The following is a 25,464-nucleotide window of genomic DNA, read 5'->3' as shown; positions in this document are numbered from 1 at the left end:
CCCTGTAGAAATCGAAGGACTGGAATTCCTTGTCTCTCCCATCGTACTGAAGTCCTGTAGCATTGATCTCATTCTGGGAATGAATTGGTTAAAAGCGCATACTGCTTCTATAGTTTGCGCCACTAAGGTCGTCCATCTGCTACACCCTTCTGATGAGATAATAGCTTATCAAGCTCGTCTAGTTCAGAACGCCGAGGCACGACTTTATGCCTCGAATGCGTTGAACGCTGCACCACTCGAGGGCATTGAAAACGTTCTCGTCGTTCGTGAATTCCAAGATGTATTCCCAGAAGAACTTCCAGGGATTCCCCCTGCTAGAGCTGTCGAATTCATCATCGACTTGAAACCCGGCACTACCCCTATAGCTAAAAGACCCTACAAGATGCCGCCGCATGAACTCCTTGAGCTTAAGGAGGAAATCGACAAATCTCTTGTCAAAGGTTTCATTCGCCCAAGTTGCTCTCCTTGGGGAGCACCTTCTCTCTTTGTTAGGAAGAAGGATGGGACAAACCGATTGGTCCAAGACTACCGTCCTATAAACCAAGCTACCATTCGGAATAAATACCCTCTTCCTCGGATCAATGATCTTTATGATCAACTGGCTGGTTCATCAGTGTTCTCCAAACTCGACTTGAGGTTGGGTTACCACCAGATCCGTGTTCGCGAAGAGGACATCCCAAAAACTGCCTTCGTGACTCGGTATGGATCATACGAGTACACCGTCATGTCATTCGGTTTAACGAATGCTCCAGCCACCTTCTCTCGTCTGATGAATTATATATTCATGGATTACCTCGACAAGTTCGTCGTGGTTTATCTGGACGATATCCTTGTATTTTCCAAGAACGAGGAAGAACATGCTGGACATCTGCGTCTTGTGCTAGAGAAGCTTCGAGAACATCAGCTGTATGCTAAGTATTCCAAGTGTGAATTCTGGCTTCCCGAAGTAACCTATCTTGGGCATGTCATCTCCAAGGATGGTATTGCCGTCAACCCTGAACGAGTTCAGGCTATACTCGATTGGACTCCTCCGAGGAATGTGAAGCAAGTCCGAAGTTTTCTCGGTCTCGCCAGCTATTGCCGTCGATTCGTCGAGAACTTCTCCAAGATTGCCAGGCCTCTGACTAATTTGTTGCATAAGGGTGTCAAGTTCGACTGGACAGTCAAGTGTCAGGAAAGTTTCCAGGCACTCAAAGACAAGTTGACTTCTGCCCCCGTGCTTGCACCACCTGATACTAAGAAGGACTTCGTCATTTACTGCGACGCTTCCCGCCAAGGATTAGGCTGTGTCCTAATGCAGGAGCGCAGAGTGATTGCTTATGCCTCTCGTCAATTGCGCCCTCACGAAGAAAACTACCCGGTTCACGACCTCGAGCTTGCTGCTGTCATTCATGCACTGAAGCAGTGGCGACATTACCTTCTCGGTAATCGTTGCGAGATCTTCACCGACCATCAAAGTCTGAAGTATCTGTTTACTCAGCCAGATTTGAATCTACGTCAGCAAAGATGGATGGAGACTGTTGCAGACTTTGACGTGGATATATCATATACCCCCGGCAAGGCTAATGTAATGGCTGATGCCCTGAGCCGCAAGTCTTACTGCAACCACCTCCAGGTCCACAAAGTTCAGCCCTCGCTTGTCGAAGAATTTAGAGGGCTGAACCTCCATATTGTTCCTCCGGGATCACTCGCTCCCCCTCCCGAAGGTTTCCCCAAACAGAACCTCCATGTTGTTTCCAAGGGTTCTCTCAATACCCTGGTTGCGAAACCAGATCTTGTGGACACCATCAAATGGATACAGAAGTGTGACGATGAAGTCCTCAAGATTAAGCGCGACCTCAAAAGGGGAAAGCCCTCATTCTTCACGATCGCCGACGATGGCGCCTTGTATTTCAAAGGACGCTTAGTGGTACCATGTTCGAAGAAAAACCTGGATAAGACTAAAAGGGTTATGCAAGAAGCCCATGATACGCCTCTGTCCATCCATCCTGGTAGTACAAAGATGTACCAGGATATTCGTCAAAGATTCTGGTGGTCTAATATGAAGCAGGACATTGCTCGTTATGTTGCTGAGTGTGACGTTTGTCGCCGAATCAAAGCAGAGCATCAAAGGCCTGCTGGAACTCTGCAACCTATCTCTATTCCTGAATGGAAATGGGACCATGTTGAAATGGACTTCGTCACTGGATTTCCCAAATCGCAGAAAGGTAATGATGCTATTCTTGTCGTCATTGACCGGCTTTCCAAAGTTGCCCATTTCCTGGCGGTCAAAGAGACAATCACTGCTAGTCAGCTTGCTACTCTCTACATGGCTAGAATTGTTTCACTTCACGGTATCCCACTGGTTATCAGTTCCGACCGTGGCAGCTTATTCACTTCAAGGTTTTGGGCGAGTTTCCAAGAAGCTATGGGGACTCATCTGTCGTTCAGTACTGCGTTCCATCCTCAGTCGCAAGGGCAAGTTGAACGTGTCAACCAAGTTCTCGAAGACATGCTTCGAGCTTGTGTAATCTCATTCGGCAAGAAATGGGAGGAATCTCTTCCATATGCCGAGTTCTCTTATAATAATAGCTATCAAGCTAGTCTGAAGATGTCCCCCTTCGAAGTGCTTTATGGACGAAAGTGTCGGACCCCTCTGAACTGGTCAGAAACTGGGGAACGCCCACTCTTCGGTCCGGATATTATCCAACAGGCCGAAGAACAAGTTCGCATTATTCGCGAGAATCTCAAGACTGCTCAGTCACGTCAGAAAAGTCAGTATGACCGTCATCACCAAGACATGGTCTATCAACCTGGCGAAAAGGCTTATCTACAAGTTACACCAATGAAGGGTGCTCACCGCTTCGGGATCAAGGGCAAGCTAGCTCCTCGCTATATCGGTCCCTTCACTATTCTCGAAAGGCGTGGAAAGGTGGCATATCAACTGGAGCTTCCACCGAACCTTTCTCAGGTTCACGATGTGTTCCACGTGTCACAACTCCGCCGTTGCTTCAAGGATCCAATCCGAGCGGTGGATCATGAAGTGCTCGAATTGCAACAGGACCTCTCGTATAAAGAGCATCCGGTCCGCATTCTTGACCAAGCTGAACGCCGCACACGTCAGAAGGCGATCAAATTCCTCAAAGTCCAGTGGTCGAATCACTCTGAAGACGATGCCACTTGGGAACGCGAGGATCGCCTGCGTGATGAATACCCCGCGTTGTTTCCTTCTACCTCCTAAATCTCGGGACGAGATTTCTTGTAGTGGAGGAGTTTTGTAACGCCCGGGTAATTAAGCTACAGTGATCCTCTGCTAATGATGCCACGTGACCTCGTTTATAGTTGCTAATCTCCAGTTAGTTGAAACCGATTCAAATTCAAATTCAAAATTTTCAACTATTAAAACTAAAATGTTCGGAGTGAACCAAATATTGCATAGATAATTATTGGGGAAAAACCACACATTTATAAAATGTTTAAATACTATGAGATGAATAAAACAGTAGTAAAAATGATTATTTGACTAACTTTTATGATTAATAAAATGTCAAACTAAGTTATTTGGGGTCTAGACTTTTTGTGACTATGGACTAAGTCAAAATATTGAATTAGATACTAAGTGTGTATTTTACTAAATTAAAATGCAACTAAAATAAAGAAATAAAGATATAATAAAGAAAACAGAAAACAAGACCAAAAAAAAAGGGAAAAGGAGAACCCCCCCCCTTGCCCCCTGGGCTTCGGCCCAGCAGGCCCCAAGCCCCCCCCCCCACCACTGGGCCCCTTGGCCCAGTTGGCTCAGCCGACCACGCCGGCCCAGCCGGCCCACCGACGCCGGCCCACCCCACTCCCCTTATCCCCCTCACCGAAACCCTAGCCCGATCCCACCCCCACTTCCCCCGTTTCCCACTCCCTCCCCACGTCCTGGATCGGGGGCGCTCCCCCCCTCGACCCCGACGCCCGCGTCGACCACCATCGCCGACCCCGCCGCCTCTCCCCGGCGACCGCGCCCCCCCCCCCACTCCTCGACGCTGGCGCGCGTCCTCGGCGCCGCCTCGCATCGCCGCCGTCGCCTCGCCCCGTCACCAACCCCGAAGCCGCCAGATCGATCCGCGCCGCCCCTCGCCGATTGGACACCGCCGCCCGGAGCCCGCGCCACCTCCGCCGACTTCGTCCTCTTCCTCTCCCTCGTCGGACCTCCCCGACCTCCGCCGAGCCCGCTGCCCCGCCCCCTACATCCCCCCTGTGAGCTGCGCCCCTCCCCTCTCTCCCGTCACCGGATCTGGCCGCGCCTCCGCGCGCGCGCGCCCCCGCCACCACGCCGACCGCGGCTCTCCCCCGACCGCGCGCTCGCGTGCCCAGCGCCCCGCTGCCATCCCGGGGCCGCGACCCCCTTCCCCGCGCCGTGCCTGGGCCGCGTGCCCCACCGTCCCGCTCGCCCGCTCGCCTACGCGCACCCACCCCGTCGCGCCGCGCCTCCCCCTGTAGCCTCGCCTCCCACCTCAGCTTCGCCGCGCCAGGCCACGCCGACGCCGTCCCTTGGCCGCTGCCGCTGCTCCAGTCGAAGCGGCGCCCCTGCCGAGCCCGCTCCTCCCTCCGTCCGCCCCTGTTCCGTGCGCCGTCGCAATCCCCGTCCTCCGCCCGGTTGGCGCCCGGCGAGCCCCGCCGTGGTCACCAACCCCCCCTGCTCCGGCGATCTGCCGGCTCCGCCCGCCCCTATGGTGCGCCCGAAAGAGCGGGTGCTGGGCACCGTTGCGCCCGCGCCCGTTCGGGCGACAACCGCGCGGCCATGCGCCCGAAAACCGCAAGGCCCCCTGGGGCCAATGACATGGGGGCCCCACCCCACAGAACGTTTTAATAAAAAAAAAGAAAAGGAAAAGAATTAAAAAAAATTAATTAAATTAAAATTAAAATTAATTAATAATTAATTAATTAATTAGTGAATTAATTAACTTAATTAATCTTGTTTAGTTAACCTAATTAAGTATAGTGAGTTAATTAAACTGTGATTAGATTAGATAGATCCTAATTAAGGGTAAACAGTGTATGACATGCGGGACCCACGCGTCAGATTGACCCAGTCAACTCCCTGTTGACTGCTGACGTCATGATGACGTCAGCAGACACTATTCTGGATAATGTTGATTAAATTAAATAAATAAATCCTAAAAATGATTTAAAACTTTTAAAATTAATATAAAATAAACCGTAGCTCGGATGGAAAAACTTTGTACATGAAAGTTGCTCAGAACGACGAGACGAATTCGGATACGCAGCCCGTTCGTCCGCCACGCATCCCTAACCTATCAAACTCGCAACTTTCCCCCTCCGGTTCACCGGTCCGAAAACGCGAAACACCGGGGATACTTTCCCGGATGTTATCCCCCTTCACCGGTATCACCTACTACCGCGTTAGGGCACCTCTAACGCCGTAACTTGTCATGTCATGCATCACTATGCATATGCTTGCATTATATTTATTGTTTCTTCCCCCTCTTCTCTCTCTAGACACCGAGACCGACGCCGCTGCTACCCCGTACGACTACGGTGTTGACGACCCCTCTCTCTTGCCAGAGCAACCAGGCAAGCCCCCCCTTTGATCACCAGATATCGCCTACTCTTCTCTATACTGCTTGCATTAGAGTAGTGTAGCATGTTACTGCTTCCCGTTAATCCTATACTGATGCATAGCCTGTCCTTGCTACTACTGTTGTTACCTTTACCTGCAATCCTAATGCTTAGTATAGGATGCTAGTATTTTCATCAGTGGCCCTACATCCTTGTCCGTCTGCCATGCTATACTATCGGGCCGTGATCACTCGGGAGTTGATCACGGGTACATACTATATGCTTTATTCATGATACATGTGGTGACTAAAGACGGGTCGGCTTGTGGAGCACCCGCGAGTGATTCACGGATTGGGGGCTGAAAGGACCTTTGTCCCAACGGCCCTCTGTGTGGATCTTTGAGGCGGAGCGACAGGGCAGGTTCCGACCACCTAGGAGAGAGGTGGGCCTGGCCCTGGTCGGCGTCGGCGTTCGCGGATACTTAACACGCTTAACGAGATCTGGGTATTTGATCTGAGTCTGGCCATTTGGTCTATACGCACTAACCATCTACGCGGGAGTAGTTATGGGTATCCCGGCGTCGTGGTATCAGCCGAAGCCTTCTTGACGTCAGCGACGGAGCGGCGCGCGCTGGATTGGACTGGAACGCCACTAGGCTAGGTCTGCTTCCGGCCGCCCACGCAACGTGCAGGTGTGCTAAGGGCGATGGGCCCAGACCCCTGTGCGCTTAGGTTTAGACCGGCGTGCTGACCTCTCTGTTGGTCTAGGTGGGGCTGCGACGTGTTGATCTTCCGAGGCCGGGCATGACCCAGGAAAGTGTGTCCGGCCAAATGGGATCGAGCGTGTTGGGGTATGTGGTGCACCCCTGCAGGGAAGTTAATCTATTCGAATAGCCGTGATCTTCGGTAACAGGACGACTTGGAGTTGTACCTTGACCTTATGACAACTAGAATCGAATACTTAATAAAACACACCCTTCCAAGTGCCAGATACAACCGGTGGTCGCTCTCTCTCAGGGATACGAGGAGGGGATCGCCGGGTAGGATTATGCTATGCGATGTTACTTGGAGGACTTCAGTCTACTCTCTTCTACATGTTGCAAGACGGAGGCTACCAGAAGCGTAGTCTTCGAAAAGATTAGTTATCCCCCTCTTATTCTGGCATTCTGCAGTTCAGTCCACATATGATACCCTTACTCCATTTGATACCCATGCATATGTAGTGTAGTTCCTTGCTTGCGAGTACTTTGGATGAGTACTCACGGTTGCTTTCTTCCCCTTTTCCCCCTTTCCTTTCATTCTGGTTGTCGCAACCAGATGCTGGAGTCCAGGAGCCAGACGCCACCGTCGACGACGACTCCTACTACACCGGAGGTGCCTACTACTACGTGCTGCCCGCTGACGACGACCAGGAGTAGTTAGGAGGATCCCAGGCAGGAGGCCTGCACCTCTTTCGATCTGTATCCCAGTTTGTGCTAGCCTTCTTAAGGCAAACCTGTTTAACTTATGTCTGTACTCAGATATTGTTGCTTCCGCTGACTCGTCTATGATCGAGCTCTTGTATTCGAGCCCTCGAGGCCCCTGGCTTGTAATATGATGCTTGTATGACTTATTTTATTTGTAGAGTTGTGTTGTGATATCTTCCCGTGAGTCCCTGATCTTGATCGTACACGTTTGCGTGTATGATTAGTGTACGATTGAATCGGGGGCGTCACAGAGTACCAATTGTTAGGATCTAGATAGGGATTGGAGAAGGAAGGGGAAAACTATGGCGGCATCTCGTATTCACTCTCAAGTCTGTGATGTATTTGATTACAGAGGAAGGATTGATTTACAAGCCAATGGCCTCAGCCATTACCAATTCGCCACCCAACACAATGACAGGATAGACTAATATAGGACTACACCCAGTTGCCGTCCGCGTAGCGAGTGGAAGGATGATGGGCTCTCTTGCTGGGCCGGCCCTCCTTGGTGATGAAGCGTACACCGGTCTCGTCGGTAGTGGCACTAGGCCCAGTGTTAACAGTTCATATTGTATAAAAAGTATTAATCATATATTTACAACATTTTAATCGTGTATTAAAATGGTACTGATATATACAAAAACTGTACGATGTGTATGAAAAACGTAGTCATTAAGCATAGTTTTGTAAATTCTAAGCAAGTGCGTCAAAAATCTGAAATATATGAAAATATATACAAAAGTAACAACTCATGAACGAAGAAAAATGAAAAGCCCTGAAAAAATCGTGAAAACCCATGCGGGAACGAAGAAAACCAAAAAAACCGAAGAATATGAACAAAACTAAGAAACAAATAAATAAACAAAACGAAAAACAAAAAAGAATAATACGTGGGGAACAAAAAGCTTCATGCGAGACTATCTTTGGACTCGTGTTGAGCGAGATATAGTCGGCAGTCGCAGTAAGCGTCATATAGGGTGGACCCCAACAACATCCCAGTCCAGTGGGCCAGTGCACTTCGTTTCTCCGCTTTGTTTCGCCTTTCTGCGGCCCACGCTAGCGAGGCGTCGTCCCCGTTCTTCCTCCCCGCAGGATTCGCGCACGCTCAGTGTCCACTCGCCGAGTCGCCATTCACCACGCCCGCATGCGTACCGGCACAGCACCTCAGCTACCGCGCGCGCCACGCGGGCTCTCCATCTGAGCCGGCCCGTGCGATACCCCAGAGGCCCCGAACCATCCACCCAAGCACGCGCGCACGGGCTCTCTCGAACTCCCGCCGCACGGTGCTACGGGCGCGCATGGCCGGTCGACTCCTCTTGCTCCGGCAGGCCACAAGGAGGTGGCGCCTCCAGCGTACACCACCTCCGCCCCCTTGCCCCTCGTCTGGCAGCGTAGATGCGACGGCGCCTTCCCACGGAACAATGAGGCTCAGCGCACCACCTCCGCCGTAAGACACAAATCTGTCGATTCCTTTCTTGCCCGTTGATTCTTATTCCGAGTTGTAAATGAGGTTTAGTGAGCGATTTTCGGGAGGTTTTGGTGACAAGGGCTTCAGGCTTGTGCTATTGATGCAGTAGGTTTGCTCCGAAACAATAGTGACTTTGAGGTGTTCGATGAAATGCCAAAGGCATGAACTGTTTCATCTATGTTATGCTTTTGCTTTTGTGGTTTAGTGTATTTGTGTGTGCACGCAAGCTGACGAACACATCGAGCTCTTGAGTGTAGTTAGGTTTGACCGATGTCAAACTTTAGAACATTTACAGTAACAAATCTATATGATGTGAAAATATATTCAATTATGAATCCAATGGTATTGATTCGGTGGTGTGTATGTTAATATAGTATTCTACAAACTTGTTGAAACTTTATAAAGTTTCTTTTTTTGCGAATGAAACTTTATAAAGTTTGACTTTAGATAAATCTAATATGCGGAGTAAATAAAAACAGAGAGTGTACAATAATGTAACAGTTCTGTTATTTCAGAGTTCTGATGCTGTTGTAGTTATACTTTTCACAAGGTTTTTTACCAAGACGACAGGTTCTTCAGTTGGCCACGAAGTTATAACCTTCAAACATGCCGTTCTGTCCATACCAGTCGACCTGTTAATAGTCAAAATCAAGATACGGCAACGGGTCCACAAAATACTGGGGCCATGGTATCCGTTGATGATTCTGGCAAACCAAAAGCGAAGAGGAAAAAACTTAAAGGAAAGAGGGCCGTAACAAGGTTTTTGAAATCCTTGAGATGGAAAAAGGAAAGGGAATTTCAGAGAATGACCGCTGAGGAGAAGATTTTGAAAAAATTGAAGCTAGTAAGTTGTTATAGACTTGTATCTTTATGAAGATTTTTTCAACCATAAAAGAATGATCCGTGTCAGAAAAAAAAGCATAAAAGAATGAAGTTTGCTTGACTTTCACTTGACGTAGCATGGTTTTCTAATACCGCTGGTTAGTATTGTCATGTAAGGTATATTACTGCAAGCTGAATTTCCACCCTTGAGGTGGGCTATCTTATTAGATTTTTAAATCTATGTTTCTGATGTTGCTCTCACATTACGATGAATCTACGTGTTTCCTTTTTATGAACTCTGTTGTGAAAATTTTCTTGTAAATATATTGTTATACGGTTGGCTTTTTCTTATATATTTTTCACTTAAAGGCTCGAAGGAAGGAAGAACGACTTCTTGCAGCTTTGAAGAAAATTGAGCCAAATGATCCTTCAGAACCCACACATGATCCTGAGGTTCTTACACCTGAAGAACACTTCTACTTCCTCAAGATGGGCCAAAAAAGTAAAAATTATGTGCCTGTTGGAAGACGTGGAATTTACCAGGGAGTGATCTTGAACATGCATTTGCACTGGAAAAAGCACCAAACCCTACAGGTAATTGTGAAGACATTCACACCAGAGGAGGTCAAGGAAATTGCCTCAGAGTTAGCAGTTCTAAGTGGTGGTATTGTGCTCAGCATTGAAGAAGGAAATACAATTATTATGTACAGAGGAAAAAACTATGCACAGCCACCACCCGAGATAATGTCACCAAAGGTTGCACTTCCTAGAAAGAAGGTATGTTCTATCTCTGCTATCATGGTCAAGATATCAATGTATGTACAATGTATGAATTGTGAAGCGAGGTTATAAAAACACGCACAAAACTAGCAAAAGACCGGCTTCAAGATTTCAAAGAAAGACAAGCTCAGTAAGATCCTCCTGATTTATGCAAAAGCCTTAATAAGATACCAATTTATCATTCATCACCTAGGTTTAGAACATAACAACAAAAGGCATAGTCAGCCAATTATTTTCAGTTGGTAGGAAGGGTATTCTGTATTCTAGTCAGGAAGTCAGGATCAAATAGATCCAATATAAACAGACATGCAGGATGAGAATGAATAAAGGATAACTAATACACTGTCCTGTTATACCTTTTAGTGTTAGTACCCTGCTTTCTCTAAATCTAGCATTTCTAATCAGGCACTGGACAAATCAAAGTATAGAGATCGCCTCCGAGCTCTTAGGTGGTACATTCCCAGGCTTGAGCAGGAGCTTGAATATCAGCACGCCCTGACGAAGTTAGCTGGAGGCCTTATAGGACAAAGTGCGGCGAAAGACATTGCTTTTATTTCAGACTCTACAAACAGTGTGTCCGTGAATAAAGATTCTTCTAGCTCAGTTTACAACAGAACTGTATCCGAACTCCTGTCAGAAAATGTAGAAAGGTCTGAGAAGTTGGGGGATGAAAATTCTGAGGTTGATGATGATTCAACTTCGGAGTCTATCACATATTCAGAATCCGAGGATCTCTCTGACATGTTTGAGACAGACTCAGAGGAGCAAGCAGAAGATAGCAAGGAGCGCCCTTTGTATCTAGATAGGCTGGATAAGTTTCTCCCAGAAAAAGTCGATAATGAATCAGATGATTTTGAGGAGCATCTGCGGAAGATTGCTTCACTCTCTGACAAGGCAGATTCACCCGCAAAAGAACTGAAAATCTCCGAGCTTGATGAGATCGATAAAATATTCCTAAGAGCTAGTTCATTGCTGAAGAAAAGGTGACAGTCAAATTAATTTGTATACGATTTGCTTGAGCTTTTCTAGCCAAACATTTATGTGCAGTTTGCTTGGATCTTCCAAAAAGAACTGAGAAATACTGGTAAGTGGTCACAGACTCTCAAACACTGAGCTGATTCATAAATCTTACTGAAGAGCATCCACCATTTTCACGGCTTCATTTTCTTACTGCAATCTAGCGAGCTCCTGTGATGTTGCATAATTAGTAACCTGAAATATCGCAATCAAATTATGGTGCGTGCTTACATGATTTTGTTTGCTTGGCGACATGTGGTTCGTCAGTTGGTGTTAAGCAGTAGCCATCCTATGTAGTACTTGTTGATTTCCTTTTTGTTCATTCATTGTTGTAGAAGAGCCATTATCCCAGGCTGCTGTGCACGGTGATTACAGTACTATATTGGCTGTAGTTCAAGCATGCTGTGCACGGTGATCTTCCCTATGCATTATGATCGCCTCTTGTTTACAGGTGGTTGAATTTTCCACAGTATAAACCTTAAAAGCAGTTCATGTTTTCCACAGTATATTACACTTATAAACCCATCTCGTTTCTGAAAGTATTTCCCCGAATCGCCTTGCAATTTCATATTTTCCACGGCAACTAAGCGATCGGCACAAAAAGATGGCACACACGCGTATTAGTTTACTACATAGTGCATCACACATAGTACGACCTATATATTCAGTTCAGATATCTCATCCAAGATCGGGAACGAGGAGGTAGTCCTCGTCGTCGTCGTCGGGCAGCTCCACCCTCGCCTTCTTGCTCTGGCGCGCGCCGCCCGTCTTGTAGAAACCGGCGTTGCTGGCCGGCTGCGGCGAGGCGAAGAGCTCGGGCACCTCCGCCGCGGTTCTGCCCCACTTTGGTGCCGGCGCCTGGTCGTCGTGGAACAGGTCGATGTCGGCGAACCACTCCAGCTCCTTGAACCCGAGAGGAGACGGAGAACCCTTCTGCAACAGCAAACCGATGGAGACACGCTGAGATGTATCCATGGAGATAGCAGGGAGACAGTGGTACGTGGTTTGTTGCCTAGCTCCTTGCCTTGTCGCTGGACTCGTAGTCGGAGAACTGCAGGAGGTCCTCGACGGCCCAGCCGGACGACGGCAGGAACGGCGAGGACGGCACCTCCTGCGCTGCGGCGGAGACCGGTGCCGCCCTGGGGACGGCGGCGGTCGGCGGCGCCTTGGGCTTGGAGGGCGGCGGGTGGGTGTCGGCGTGGGCGCTGTAGACGGAGCTGAAGCCGACGCGGATGCCGGTGGCGATGTAGCGCTGGTGGTTGGTGGAGAGCGTGCCCTGGACGTGGATGGAGTCGTCGCAGTCACGGCAGAAGAGCGCCCTGTCGTCCACGCAGAAGACGAAGGCCGGCTTGTCCTGGCACACGTCGCAGCGCGGGAGGCCGGCGGCGGCCTCGAGCGGCAGGCGCTGGTGCTTGCTGGCCAGCTTGTTGGCGGCGTGGATCTGCACGTCGCAGCGCGCGCACAGCGCCGCCTCGTCCGCGCAGCACACCACCGTCGCCGCCGCGCCCTCGCACGCGTCGCACTGGATCCTCATGCCTTCACTTCCTGGCTTTGGTCGCTCGCTCTACGGCTCAGCTCAGGCTTCACGTGCGTGCGTCGATCAGCTACTGGTCGAGAAATGATGGGAGATGGGAGTGGAGAGGCGACGGCGAGGAACGAGCGGCGTATAAATTGCTGCGACGTGCACGGGCGCGCACGCTGGAGCTTCGTGTGGACGAGAGAGGCCCTGCGGTTAGGCGACGGCCGGTCACTGATGAGCAGTGCCTCTCGCCGCGACCGGGAATTTGATTTGGCTTCGATTTGATTTTGGGTGGACGGGGACGGCGGGGCGGGGGCCCTCGGAGACGGCGAAATCTCGCGGGAACTGAAGGTCGGGAAATTGTGCGGTGGCGCTGAGCTGAGCTCCCCTCCCACTCCCAGTTGTCACGTTGCGGGCTCGCGGCGTGTGAAGCAGGACTCCGAATGTGATGTGGGAGATCTTTCTTTCGTTTGCGGTTTGGGCGGGCTCTCGTGCATGCACGAAAGGGGAGACGCTAACGTCACGTCGCGCATCACGCACCGGTGTAATTGCTTGCTGTGGTACGTTCGTGATAATCGACTGGTTGGTCTGCTCTCGTAGTACTACCTCCGTTTCAGTTTATAAATCCTATGCCTATACCTAGGTTGCCAATTTTATCACCTTAATATAAATTATATAACACAGAAATTATACGGTTTGAAAATAGAGCATCTGAAATTTATATTGATATATTTTTTATAATATATAACCTGTATTAAGTTGGTCAAATTAATGATCTAGGAGCACGCGTACGCCGTGTAAACTGAGAGAGAGTTAATACGATCCATCGAGCGGCTTGCAGGAAAAGCCGTGCCGCCTACGCTCAGAGGACGGACGCGAGGCACGAGTACAAACAGGAAGGTGGTAGGTCACCTCATCGGGTCTGGTCATTAAACTTGGTTCAGAGTTTGCTTAGGGAACTCTGACCTATTCATCGCAGGTTTAGCAGAGGTTCACCATGGACTAATGCGTTCCGTTCGTCAGGGGACGATCGCGGCTGGTCACGGATGCGAACGGCATCCAGAACTCACGGGAGTCTGAGAGCAACTTCATCGGGCCGACTCAAATGGATAATGTTTTTGTCCGTTTTTTGTTCGTTTGGGTCGGTCTCCGTTCGTCGTCCGCCCGCTTTTAGTTTTGGGTCGGCAGTGTGTCTAACGGGCCAACCCATTTTCATGACCGCACGTGTTTAATATCGTGCCGTCGTCCTAATTCTGGCGCTTCAGCGCGTGGGAAAGATTCGCGCGCGGGGAAAGCGGCCTAGCGTATGCTGATTTTGGCGCTCCAGCGCACGGAAAGATTCGCGCGCGCCCCGCGGCCGGCGCTCGTTATAAAGAAGGCGCTCCCTCCACACTCTGTCGGCTGCCCACTCTCTCCGCCTCTGCGTCACCATGTCGATCCGCCGCCTGGGCGCTTCGAATTTTCGTGGAGTCCGCGAGCGCCGCTCCGGTGCCTTCTTCGTCGAGATCTGGTTTCGCGAGAAACGTCTCGTCCTCGGCACCTTCGACACCGCAGAGGAGGCGGCCCGCGGGCACGACGCGGCGGCGTGGCGTCTCCTGAGGCCTCGTCGGGATATGAATTTTCCCAACGTGTCGAGCCAGCGGGCGCAGGATTTGGCGCCTCTCCCGCGGCTTTTCACCGACGAGGATCGTCGTGTCCACTGGAGGCGGCAGCGTCGCCTCGCCATCGCAGAGAAGGACGTGGAAGCCTTGGTGGTGTGGCGCGGAGGCTACCCGCAGGACATCGTCGACGAGCGCCAGTTCTACAAGCAATTGAGATCGGAGAGGGACGCGAGGAGGAGGGAGCGAGCCGCCTATCGGGAGGACAAGCGTTCGCGGAAGCAGGTAGCTCAATTGAAACTGAAGCTACGAGAAACTTCGGATTGAGACTTTGAAGACGAGCAGCTTGCTGACGCCTACCTTCAAACGTCGGAGGAGAACATCATCGAGTCAAGAGTCAGAAAGCGACGAGTAGTGGTCTTTTTCTTTTATATGTGTACGCTAGAACTATCTATGTATCCATTTTAATCTGAAAAAATGACCGGCGGCGTCGGCGACGTAGCAGGCGGGCGAGTGTGTGAATCCAATGTGCCACCGTCCAGCGGGCCCGATAAGGAAAGAGAACGAGCGCGCACGCGTCCATTTTGTGTCCGCGCCGACGCAAATCAGGTTTAAAAATGGGTCGGGAATGGGTCGGCAGGCGGACGAAAACGGACGCGCGTCCGTTTGGGTCGGCGCGTTGGACCGGCTTTTTTGTTCGCACCGACCCAAATAAATGGCCACCAACAAAATAGGTCGCTCCGTTGTAGTTGCTCTGACTGACGGCCGCTGCTTGCATCCGGCGAACTTCCTCGGCGGGCACCGTTTGAGTTGGCGACACCTGTCTCTAGCCCGAGAACCTAACGGCGTCCGAGGCTGCATCCCTAGCCACATTTCAGGACGATATTTTGGGGCCGGGGGGGGTGAGGCGTGATGTGTCATGTCTGCGCCGAACGTGCACTCAACACCAAACACGCGCCTAAGTTTCACGTCGAGTTCGTTTTCAAAGGGCGCGTCATGAACGTATCCGAAGGACATCATCGTCCATGTAGCGGAGGCAAGGCCACCAAACACCCTTGTACGGAGCGCTCCGCTGGAGCAACTGAATGGCACGACGCATCCGAGCCATGAAAGCAGGCAAACGTCCTTCCCAAACTTCTCATGCTTTTACATGTTTTTTTCATGATAAAATAAATAAAGACATAGTCTAAATAAGTTCTTTTTGGAGCACTTGAGGAATTTATGAGTGTGAGCGAACGGAATGACAAGATTCACGTTCACATTCAAGGCCCGGTCCACCGACGGGTGAGTCCCTCTGCGCCGTTCGTAGCTCCTGGTGCTCATTTGTACATGCAGGAGCACTTTTTGGACCAAATTTTTCGAGACGCTTGGACCATTGAGTTACAGACCGATCAGCTGAATTCTCGAATTAAGGCCCACTGGGATTTTGCAGTGGATTTGATGGGTCCGCTCAACATGTCACCCGTCCCGCCGCATTGATGAACAGAGGTTGACGCTGGGCACTAGCTTCAGCCACAGCCTCGCAGATGTCCGCACGGAGCCACGGACAGGCTGGATAATTTGGACCCGGCGACAGGAGGAGAAGTCGAGAACCATGTCATGTCGAGGTTCGTGAGCTTCACACTGAAATACATATATCCAGAATTGTCGATGTGAAGGGACCTGATTGCTTTGAGCCTCTCGTTTCAAAGTAGTATCAGTGAAATTCGACGAGCCTCGCCTCGTCCAGAATTTTCCAGGCTCGGATTCCTAGCAAACAGTCGTTCTTTTTTTAAAGGACAAACAGTCGTTCTTGGGGCCATGTCGGCACAGTCCGTGGCTTCAGTTCGCCTCGGTGCCATGCAATTAACACCGAGTGCCGGCACGAAATTAAACGTGTCCTCCAGTTGATTTGGACCTGGTTTGGTTTGATTGAATAGAACTTGTCGAAAGAAAAAGTTGGCGTGAACACTCCAGGTAAAGCCCATTTTCCTTTTAGAGATGGTTAGCCCAATAAAGGTGGGCTAGTTTTCTATTGAGAGCGGAAATTTCCTATTCTATGCTCGTTGTACAAAATAGTACTCCCTCCGATCCATATTAATTGTCACTGATTTAGTACAAAGAATATTGTAGTAGTACTAAGTCAACAACAACTTATATGGATCGGAGGGTGTAGCAATTTTATATTGTTCCCAAACCACGACCTCACATGGGCCTTAGTCCATTTAGCTTATTCACCTCACACCGTACAAGTGACAACCTAAGAGCGTTTTTTCTCTCTCTAAAAAAAGGAGTGTTTTTCTTTTCTTTTTTTATTAGTCCACAATTTTCTACCTGGTGCGACATTTGTTTTTCAAACTTTATTAATGATTCCATGGATATTTTTAAAACTGTGAATATTTTAATTTTTTTGTGAGCTGAATTTTTCAAAGTTATGAATATTTTTAAAATGTAAAAATATTTATAAAATCATGATTAAAAAATAAAGACCGGTAGAATTAAAAAAGGCATGAATCGGCCGAAATAAATGTCCTCCAAGTGCACAAAGTGCTACATGGATCTTTAGCCCACCGCACATTTTGGGGAATATTCTTCTCAATGAGTGAAAAATAGGAGCAACCCTATACAGATATCATTGAAGAAACCAACGAGGAAAAAAGTATGGCCTCTTGGAATGCAGAAATTTAGAAAATGTGGAAATTTTAGTTAAAATTAGAAGGTTAGCCCAATAAAGGTGGGCTAGTTTCATGGGCTTTATTCTAGAGAGTAAAAAATGACAGATGTTTCTATTGAGAACGGAATATCCTACTATTACACCCTCTGATCCATGTCAATTGTCGCTAGTTTAATACTCCCTCCTTCCCGAAAAGTAAGACCTTTTTTAATACTATGGTAGTGTCAAAAAACGTCTTACATTTTGGGATGGAGGAAGTACAACTTTGTATAAAATTGGTACTAAACTAGCGAGAATTAATATGAACTGGAGGGAGTAGCAACTTTCTATCCTTCCCAAACCATGACCTCATGCGGGCCTCACTTCATTTAGCTTCTTTGCCTCGCACCACACAACTGACAACCTAAGAGCATTTTTCTTTTTCTTTTTTAAATTCATACACAATTTTCTATAGGGCGCAACATTTGTTTTGGTTTTATTAGTGATGGTTCCTATTTTGTACTTTTCTATAATTTAGTGATTCCATGAACATTTTTAAAAATGTGAAGATTTTATTTTATTTTTTCGGTTGGACATTTTTCAAATTCATGAATATTTTTAAAATGTTCAAGTACTTCGAAAATCAGGATTTAAAAAAAAATAAAAGACCGGTTGAAATAAAAATGGCCAAAATAAATGTCCTCCCAAGCGACGAAGCACTACATGGGTCATTGGCCCACCGTACATTTTGGGGAGTATTCTTCCCGGTGAGTGAAGAATAGGAGCAACCATATTCAGGCTTCATTGCGAAAATCAATGTGGAAAAATTATGGCCTCTTGGATTGCAGAAATTTAGAAAACAAGGAAAATTTAGTTAGAATTAAAGTTGTCAGCAAATAATAAAGATTTAAATGCCAAGCAGATTTCTACCGGGCCGGAAAGCTCATAATTTTCTAATTGATGCCTTTGAGGATTTTTTTTGAAAAAATAAAAGAACGGTAGAAATAAAAATGACAAAAACCGGCCAAAATAAATGTCCTCCCAAGCACAGGAGGCCATTACATGGGTCGTTGACCCACCACAGGTTTTTTTTTGAGCATCAGTACAGACACAAGCGCTCATATACACGCGCATACACTCATCCCTATGAATGCACACACGCACACCCTACCCCTATGAGCACCTCCGAGAGACTGAGCCGGCATATCATCTTGAGATTTACGAAGTCACCGTAGGCGACTCGTCGTCGACGGGAACGTCTCCTCCCACTGAAAGCGTATTGCCGAAAATCCTGGACCCACCGCAGGTTTTGGGAAGTATTCTCCGCGATGAGTCAAGAATAGGAGCAACTCAATTTAGACATCATTGCGAAAAAAACAAGGAAAAAATATGGCCTCTTAGATTGCAGAAATTTAGAAAACATGGAAAATTGTAGTTAAAACTAAAGTTGTTAGAAAATATTTAAGATTTAAATGCCAAACAGATTTCTACAGGACCTAAAAGCTCATAATTTCGTAATTGATGCCTCTAGATGGGATGCAACATGCACACGAATTTTGTTGGATATTTTTCAAATTCATGAAATAGTTTTGAAATATAAAGCATTTTAAAAATCATAATTAAGGAAATAAAAGACCAGTAGAAATAAAAGAAGGCATAAACCGGCCGAAATAAATGTCCTCCCAAGCGCATGAAGCACTACATGGGTGGTTGGCCCACCGCACATTTTGCGGGGTATTCTCCACGATGAGTGAAGAATAGGAGCAACCCTATTCAGAAATCATTGTGAAAATCAACATGGGAAAATTATGGCCTCTTGGATTGTAGAAATTTAGAAAACATGGCAAATTTAGTTAATATTAAAGTTGTCAGGAGATAATTAGTATTATGCCAAATAGGTTTCTATCAGAGCTCAGAGCTCATAATTTTGTAATTGATGGAAGTCCGATAGAAATAAAAAAAAGCATAAAGTAAACCAAAATAAATGTTCTCCCAAGCACATGAGGCACTACATGGGTTGTTGGCCCACCACACGTCTTGGGTAGCATTCTTCGCGCTGAGTGAAGAATAAGAGCAACCCTATCTAGACATCAATGTGAAAACCAACGAGGGAAAGTTATGGCTTCTTGGATTGCAGAAATTTAGATGACATGGAAATTTTACTTGAAATTAAAGTAGTCAAAAAATAATTAAGATTTAAATTCCAAACAAATTTCTACGGGACCTAAAAGTTCATAATTTTGTAATTGATCCCTCTGGATGGGATGCAACATGCACACCAATTTCCAAAGGGGGGGGGGAGGAGCTTTGATTTTATGCAAAAAATTGTATGGATAGTACAATCTTTTCGGATTTTATGTTTCTTTTCTATAAGTTATGTAAAAACAATCTAAAATACGAAACATCTCATGGAAGGGCCTTGTGCTCTGCTACCATGTAACAAGAGTTTGTGTTTGTGATGCTTTCGTTGCATGAACCATAGTGACGGTGCTACAAACAAAGCTATGGTGTTATGTGACATCACAACTTTAGCAAGAGATGGTTGATTTTTTTGCAATTTTAGATACAAATTTCTACATGTTTGAATCGCCTTGAAGCATTGACATCACAGCGTGCGAGTCCTAGCACCGATACTAACGGACCTTTTGCTCCTGATACAGTGGATTGGCCTTCAATACTTCGGCCTCACATTGTGGTGGCGACGGTGTTAGTTATTTTTGAGTTTGTTTTGATCATGATGCTCATGTTTCAAGTTTTTTCTTCTAGTTTTTGTTTCCTTACCAATTGTACACTTGTTAAGTTTAATTGTTCTATAAGTGGTGTGTTCCTCGACATAGCGTCTTCAGTGATACATAGGCAGGCATGTATGCTTGACACAGCTACGACCTCCTCTTCCAAGAAAAAACTTATGGTTCCTCTACCTTTAGTCGCGTTGACGCTGGTCTGCCTCGTGTCCGATGGGCCTAGGGCCATGGAGGAACGGTGGAACCCGACACTTGCCGACGGGAGGATCTTGCTCCGTTTTAGGTGTTTTTTAGTTTGTTTAGGGTTTTTGTCATGTTCAGAAAGACGAGACGACGACGGCTCTCAGAAAATGAAATAAGGTTCTCCCCGTCTTGCCCCGTTCTGGTAATGCGTATAGCGCTGTAGAAGGACATATGGAGGCGTGTCTCCGATGGATCTCATAGGATTCGATCGGTAGTGGCCTTCAATGGATCTACTTGGGTCCAGTCTTCTTTCATGCCACTACCCTAAAAACACGTGCGGGAGTATTTCACAAACTGTCTACCGACACATGACCAACTACCCAAATGCAGGTTTTAGCATTAATCCCTAATCACCCACATGTGCCCTAATGGCCCTGTTCGCTGATTTAAGGAACTATCCGCCGACACAAGACACGCAGGGCGCCTAAATGCAGTTTTTCAGCACACCTGAACATGGCGCCGACAGGCGACAGGGACCCGGAGAATCGCATCCCACACAAATGCACGCACCGCATAGTGATACTCTCTAGTACTACAAGGGTTGATGAGCACGGACGGGCATGAATGGAACTGCTGATTTTGATGATTAGTCGGCGACAGCAACAGGTCGCTACCATGTTAAACCACATGCACATAGTCACTGACGCAACGACTCGACCACGATCGATCGATCGGCGGTGCGTCGTCTCGCTATACACGACGATTACACATTACATACTACCGGCGCCAGCACAGGGTCTGCTGATTGAGGTTCACGGAAACGAAACGAAACGAAACGATTGTGTTAGGAGATTGACCGAATTGGGTCAGCCATGCGCATGCGCGCGCTTGCACCGGAATTCTACCCCTGCCACGCAGTGCGGCCATCGCCGCCGTCGAGGCCTGCCTCGGGCTTCGCTTCAGGTGCGCCTGCTGGTGTTCACCGGCGCCCAGAGGTCGGCCCCGTTGCTCTGGGTCAGCTGCAGCGTCTGCTCCACCGGCACCAGGCACAGGCCGCGGTTCCGCAGGCTGTAGTGCTCGGGGTCCTGCATCGACCATGGCAAAACCATTATACGATGATGCATTCCTTCAGCACAAATAAAAAAGCATACACTGCGGTTTATACTTCTGTCAGAGTTTATCATGTTCAGAATGTTCAGGGAATTTCAGAATAGTGTGCAACGATCAGCTAAAATAACAGCGTGAGCCCTCTCTCACCTCAGGCTCGGCGCCGGGCGCCGGAGGAGGGCGCATGTACGGGGAGCTAAGAACCTCGAGCTGCTGATGCAGGAACTTGATGTAGCCCGACGCCTCCTGAAGAACAGAAGCCGTGTCCGTCTGCCAAACGCGCCGAGGTTAGGGACACGACCAAAAATGCACAATCTTCCATTCCAAGCGAGCTGCTTTGCAGAGATGAGAAGCGAACAAATACCTTCCCAAATGGCGACACGAGCTGCTGCAGCGCCGCCACTCTCTCGCCGACCTTGTCCTTCTTCTCCTGCGAGATCACAACAAAATCACTTCAGCAGCTAATTTACAGGCATGAAGGTCGACGTGCAAACTTAGCCGTACGTACCCTGGGAGAAATGGGGCCGCCGCTGCCCCTGGGGCTGGCGCTCCTCGGCTTCTTGGACCCCATGCGGCCGAACTCCTCCGAGCCGCTGCTGGTGGCGGTGGCGGCGCCGGCCTGCTGCTGCTGCTGCTGCTGCTTCCCGCTGAAGTAGCCGTCGGTGTGGTTCCTCTTGCTGTGGTTGGCCACTTGAGTCATCATCATCTTCCTCCCCCGCTACCGCTGCTGGCTACGCGTACGTTCGCCCCTTTTTCCCTGCTGAAAACCAGGAGCGTTTTTGTATGACTATACGAGCTAGCCCTCCGTCTCAAGTAAAAGCTGACTTTTACAACCGTAGTCGTTAGTTCAGAGGTCGGTTTCATGGAAATCACTCTCCCATTATCTACTCACAAGCGGGTCTGGTTTCAGTCTCAGATAAACAAAACCTAGTTTTAGTTTTATACGAGCTCCTACTCAACTGCTGCGCAAGTAACAATAATGGAAGCGGCATGCCAAGGGACGGTCAAAGGTATCATGAGCGTCAAGAATCCTTCTTCTATTCCCCGGCCGAAAGCCAGAAGCTTTTTGTTTCCCTCCTGGAAATTATAACCCAAACAGTGCCGAGGAAAATGGAATCTCTAGACTGGTGCTCAAGTTCCCTCCAAATTTTGGTCTGGAGTGCTGGCCTAGTGTTCTTTGGCTGCCGATTCGCATTTCTCAAGCAGCGGCCGCATGCAATCTTTTATCAATTGACAACTTTGTCCGTTTCCAATGCCGCCAGTTGGGTACTTGGCCCTTATCCGAAGCTCTTCATTGTGAGGCAGTAGAATAATGTGGTACTCCTAGTCTCCTGTTCGTAGTATACACAGAGGGGTAGGGCAAAGAAAAACGGTACTACTATTCCACTATTCGTGGCCTTACTGCTTACCTTATCACGAGGTTACGAGGCTTTTGTCTTCCGAGTGGAGCTGATGAACGTCATCAGGAAGCAGACCGGGTCAAAGCTAATTAATAATCTACTTTGATCCTGATCCTTATCTATCAGCGCTGGATAACGTGCGAGTCCAAAACACTTGCAAGGACACTTGCAGGGATATCATGAGCACCTGGTTACAGATGCATGTGTACTGTGATATGAAGAATATTGTGCACAGTACACGGTTATAATTGTGTCTCATGAATGAAACTCAATATGATGTCCATCTTGTTAGAAATAGCCCTTAGATATTACTGAAGAATAAATGGTAATCTAACGATAAACGGTAATGCATGAAACTTAATATTATGTCTCATGCATGTGTAGTGTGATACGAACAGTTGGTCCACCATGTGTTAAAAATGAACGGAAGCCTGTGTATTAATGGTAATCTAACGGTAATTCAGGTCTAAATTCGGGCTCATCTACACCCGATGAAGAATAAATTTAAAAAAAGTAAAAGAAAAACTGAATTTTTTGGCTTAGATGCGTTAGTGCATAAAGAGCGTTAAAATTTCGTAGTGTTTGGACATTCAAGGAGCTATAGAAAAAATATCGGGCCTAAACAATGTATATTTTCAAAGTTTCTTTCACAGACATTCTTTTTTGCCACGACCACCCTGAATAATTTTGCACGCACATCATGCATTTGAGTATCTAGGGTTACTATTTTAATTGATTATTGTTTGCACCTGGGCACCGAACCGCTGCACTTTACCTATACTTTCTCGATTTATTTCATTGTAAATCATTGTAACTACTTCATCCGTTCGAGCTTGTAAGACCCAAACATGCTATTAAAAATAGAACATTAATTTGATTAATAGAATATTAGTTGTATGTGTGCCACAAAAATCATATCATTAAATTTAGATTCAAAATTATACTTTGTGTAACATTGATTGTCAGATTAATGATAATTTTTTTCAGAAAAGAAATAAATGCATGCCTTACAAACCCAAACAAAGGGTGTAGCATAGGCAGAAAAAACAACAATGTAAAACATGTGTACGATAATACCAGGAGGGTATACACTTTACAGCACAATATTCGTACAAAAGCGGTAGGCAACGGACTTAATGATCAATCCGACAGTAGAAACAAACGTGATCGATGTCCTTGCGCGTGTAGTGGCCTCTGGCTTGTGATGATCAACCAGCACGAGTACCACATATGTAGGTAGCATAGCATAGGAGTACGCTTCGTCATCACGTCCCGGCCAGTTCGGGGGCCCCATCCGTCGGTTGGGAAGGAAGGGAAGGAAGACAACAAGGCGCCAGCTAATACATTTTGTTCAGGGTGGCCAGCGTGCAGTGGCATTGCTGTACCCGCGGCTCCCTTCCATTTGTGCACCATTCCGGGGATTCCATCGGGCTACAGGCCCATTGACTAGGTACAGGAGCAATGGGCTTATTTGGACCCTGTCAAAGTTAGCCCACCTGCCCGCCTTGATCATTCCATTTGGAAAGCAGCAAGGCAACTCTAGCAGTATAGTCCTACTGTTTACACTGGGGAAATTACTTTGATTTCTGTCGTTTCTTTGGCTAGCTTTGGTTTCACCTTTTTTGCTGTAAAGGTATTATGGGCTTTGTATGGATGCATGGCCTGGTACACTTTTCTTTTTTGGTTTACCTGAGATGAGATGAGATGAGACGAGAGAAAGGGGGTGGCAGGGCAGGTGGGTGAAGTGTGGAAGGAAGCTGGGAAAGAGGAAAGGACAAGACGCTTTGTCCCGTCGATGATGCGATGCTGGTAACAGAAAAGATGATTGACGAATTTGTCAACTAGCAATGCATGCGCGCGCTCGAGCGGTAGGGCTTTCCCTCGTGTCTCCATGCCACGGTGCTAGTACCGTAGTACTAGTGCACTCACTGTTACCTTTTTTTTTCTTCTGTCGAAAGTATTAGTACTGTTTGTTTGTAATGAGAGTACGTTTTGTCACTGGTCTACCAGCCGTAATGAATGCCGCTGCGTACTTGCCTCGTCGCGACGCAATCACGGGCCGGGGCGTTTGTTTATGTTCGTGTAGGAGTACATGCATATCCGGCGCCTAATCAACCACCCTGGCGCTTAATTAAGCGCGCGTCTGGTCGGGGTCGGGTCGCGTCTAATTAATCCGGTCGCCGACGTAGCTAGACGTCCACCCGGGAGCCAGCTGTAGAGAGACCCTCGCCCGCTCCCGCTGCGGCTGCTGACACGTACTGTATGTACGTATACGCGTCTGTGGCTCGCGCCATACACACGCCACCGCCTGCTCCTCCCCTCTCTCTCTTCCTCTCTCAAAGAACGGATGGAAACAAGACCGCCATGGCGCCATGGCTGGTGTGGCAGCTACGCTCTTAAAGTCTCAAGCCGGCGCCATGGTCAAGTCAGGCAAGCAAGAAAAAGAAGAGGTCTCCGTATGGTTAGCTTCATCAGGTAGCTAGCGTTCGGTAGTTTACTGGTGGCTTAAGAGAAGTAATTAAGGATCGAAACGAACATAGCAAGCTAGCTAACTAATCACTGCATCATGCTTCGTGAGGTTCTTTGGATTAAAAGAGAGGCCGGCCGGGGTCTTACCTGCAGAGGCACTCTGATCAACGCCGGTGAGAGGGTGCGGAAGCTCTATCTCCACTTCTCCAGCTTCGGGACTCGACTCCACCGGCAGTGGCGGGCCGCGACGGCAGCTCGCTCCGGCGCCTCCTCGCCGTTTGTGTTTGGAGCCGGAGAGACCTGGAGAAGAGGAGCGAGACTGGAAGGGAAAGGAACAAGGGTTATGGGGGGTTTAAGGAAGGAGTGGGGAGAGAGGGGCCGGCCTGGGACATTTGGGGATCAGGGAGGCCCTGAGCATTTATATATACAGAGGAAGAGAGACGCGGGCAGGGAGCGGGTGGTGGCCAGCGGCAGCGGCCGCGTACGCTGCAGATAGATATAGATAGATTTCTCTCTTCTTTATTTTTTGAGAATAGATAGATAGATTTCTCTTTTTCTAAGACAAGGAAGGAAAAGGATGCTTTATTAGAACAGCGGCGCGCTATCTGTCCGACCGAGCGTGACGACGGACGGGCGTTGCGGAAATGGATTCTCCCACGAAATCCTCCGGCGCACGTCCCGGACCGCACCAAGCAAAGCGAAAAGGCCGCGGAAAA

General features: G+C 48.2%; 4 protein-coding genes across 6 annotated transcripts; 2 read left to right on the top strand and 2 right to left on the bottom strand.

Annotated features, from left to right (window-relative positions):
• Window positions 1–8,037: 8,037 nt before the first annotated feature.
• Window positions 8,038–11,205, top strand: LOC125538837 (putative CRM domain-containing protein At3g25440, chloroplastic). 2 transcript variants are annotated; one of them, XM_048702140.2, is made up of 4 exons: window positions 8,038–8,456; window positions 9,012–9,321; window positions 9,669–10,076; window positions 10,485–11,205. In XM_048702140.2, exons 1-4 carry the CDS (start codon window positions 8,308–8,310, stop codon window positions 11,064–11,066), a joined length of 1,449 nt encoding a protein of 482 aa, XP_048558097.2. In that variant the 5' UTR covers window positions 8,038–8,307; the 3' UTR covers window positions 11,067–11,205. The 2 variants fall into 2 exon arrangements, with proteins under 2 accessions (XP_048558097.2, XP_048558098.2); XM_048702141.2 differs by having other exon boundaries at window positions 8,212–8,456; window positions 9,028–9,321.
• Window positions 11,206–11,568: 363 nt separating this feature from the next.
• Window positions 11,569–12,825, bottom strand: LOC125538838 (B-box zinc finger protein 24). Its single transcript, XM_048702142.2, has 2 exons — window positions 12,121–12,825; window positions 11,569–12,029 (listed from the first exon to the last, which is right to left on the bottom strand). Exons 1-2 carry the CDS (start codon window positions 12,628–12,630, stop codon window positions 11,775–11,777), a joined length of 765 nt encoding a protein of 254 aa, XP_048558099.1. The 5' UTR covers window positions 12,631–12,825; the 3' UTR covers window positions 11,569–11,774.
• Window positions 12,826–14,045: 1,220 nt separating this feature from the next.
• Window positions 14,046–14,540, top strand: LOC147985967 (uncharacterized). Its single transcript, XM_087541815.1, has one exon. It carries the CDS (start codon window positions 14,046–14,048, stop codon window positions 14,538–14,540), a length of 495 nt encoding a protein of 164 aa, XP_087397941.1.
• Window positions 14,541–20,393: 5,853 nt separating this feature from the next.
• Window positions 20,394–25,168, bottom strand: LOC125538839 (transcription factor bHLH153). 2 transcript variants are annotated; one of them, XM_048702144.2, is made up of 5 exons: window positions 24,896–25,168; window positions 21,388–21,636; window positions 21,244–21,309; window positions 21,030–21,149; window positions 20,394–20,857 (listed from the first exon to the last, which is right to left on the bottom strand). In XM_048702144.2, exons 2-5 carry the CDS (start codon window positions 21,583–21,585, stop codon window positions 20,732–20,734), a joined length of 510 nt encoding a protein of 169 aa, XP_048558101.1. In that variant the 5' UTR covers window positions 21,586–21,636; window positions 24,896–25,168; the 3' UTR covers window positions 20,394–20,731. The 2 variants fall into 2 exon arrangements, with proteins under 2 accessions (XP_048558101.1, XP_048558100.1); XM_048702143.2 differs by having other exon boundaries at window positions 21,388–21,639; window positions 24,896–25,163.
• Window positions 25,169–25,464: the final 296 nt, after the last annotated feature.

The sequence above is a fragment of the Triticum urartu genome, chromosome 2A, assembly GCF_056163025.1.
Source record: "Triticum urartu cultivar PI428250 chromosome 2A, HENAU_Tu73, whole genome shotgun sequence".
In the NCBI taxonomy this organism is placed as follows: domain Eukaryota; kingdom Viridiplantae; phylum Streptophyta; class Magnoliopsida; order Poales; family Poaceae; genus Triticum; species Triticum urartu.
This window is presented reverse-complemented; position numbering and strand designations above follow the sequence as displayed.

Bases quoted from the DNA above. Each gene is read 5' to 3' on its own strand.
- LOC125538837 (XM_048702140.2), top strand. From the start codon at position 8,308: ATGGCCGGTCGACTCCTCTTGCTCCGGCAGGCCACAAGGAGGTGGCGC. The intron at 8,457-9,011 runs GTAAGACACAAA...ATGCTGTTGTAG, and splicing joins CTCAGCGCACCACCTCCGCC to TTATACTTTTCACAAGGTTT. The intron at 10,077-10,484 runs GTATGTTCTATC...ATTTCTAATCAG, and splicing joins TTGCACTTCCTAGAAAGAAG to GCACTGGACAAATCAAAGTA.
- LOC125538838 (XM_048702142.2), bottom strand. From the start codon at position 12,630: ATGAGGATCCAGTGCGACGCGTGCGAGGGCGCGGCGGCGACGGTGGTG. The intron at 12,030-12,120 runs GCAAGGAGCTAG...TTGCTGTTGCAG, and splicing joins ACTACGAGTCCAGCGACAAG to AAGGGTTCTCCGTCTCCTCT.
- LOC147985967 (XM_087541815.1), top strand. From the start codon at position 14,046: ATGTCGATCCGCCGCCTGGGCGCTTCGAATTTTCGTGGAGTCCGCGAG.
- LOC125538839 (XM_048702144.2), bottom strand. From the start codon at position 21,585: ATGATGATGACTCAAGTGGCCAACCACAGCAAGAGGAACCACACCGAC. The intron at 21,310-21,387 runs GTACGTACGGCT...GTGATCTCGCAG, and splicing joins GCGGCCCCATTTCTCCCAGG to GAGAAGAAGGACAAGGTCGG. The intron at 21,150-21,243 runs GTATTTGTTCGC...CGCGTTTGGCAG, and splicing joins TCGTGTCGCCATTTGGGAAG to ACGGACACGGCTTCTGTTCT.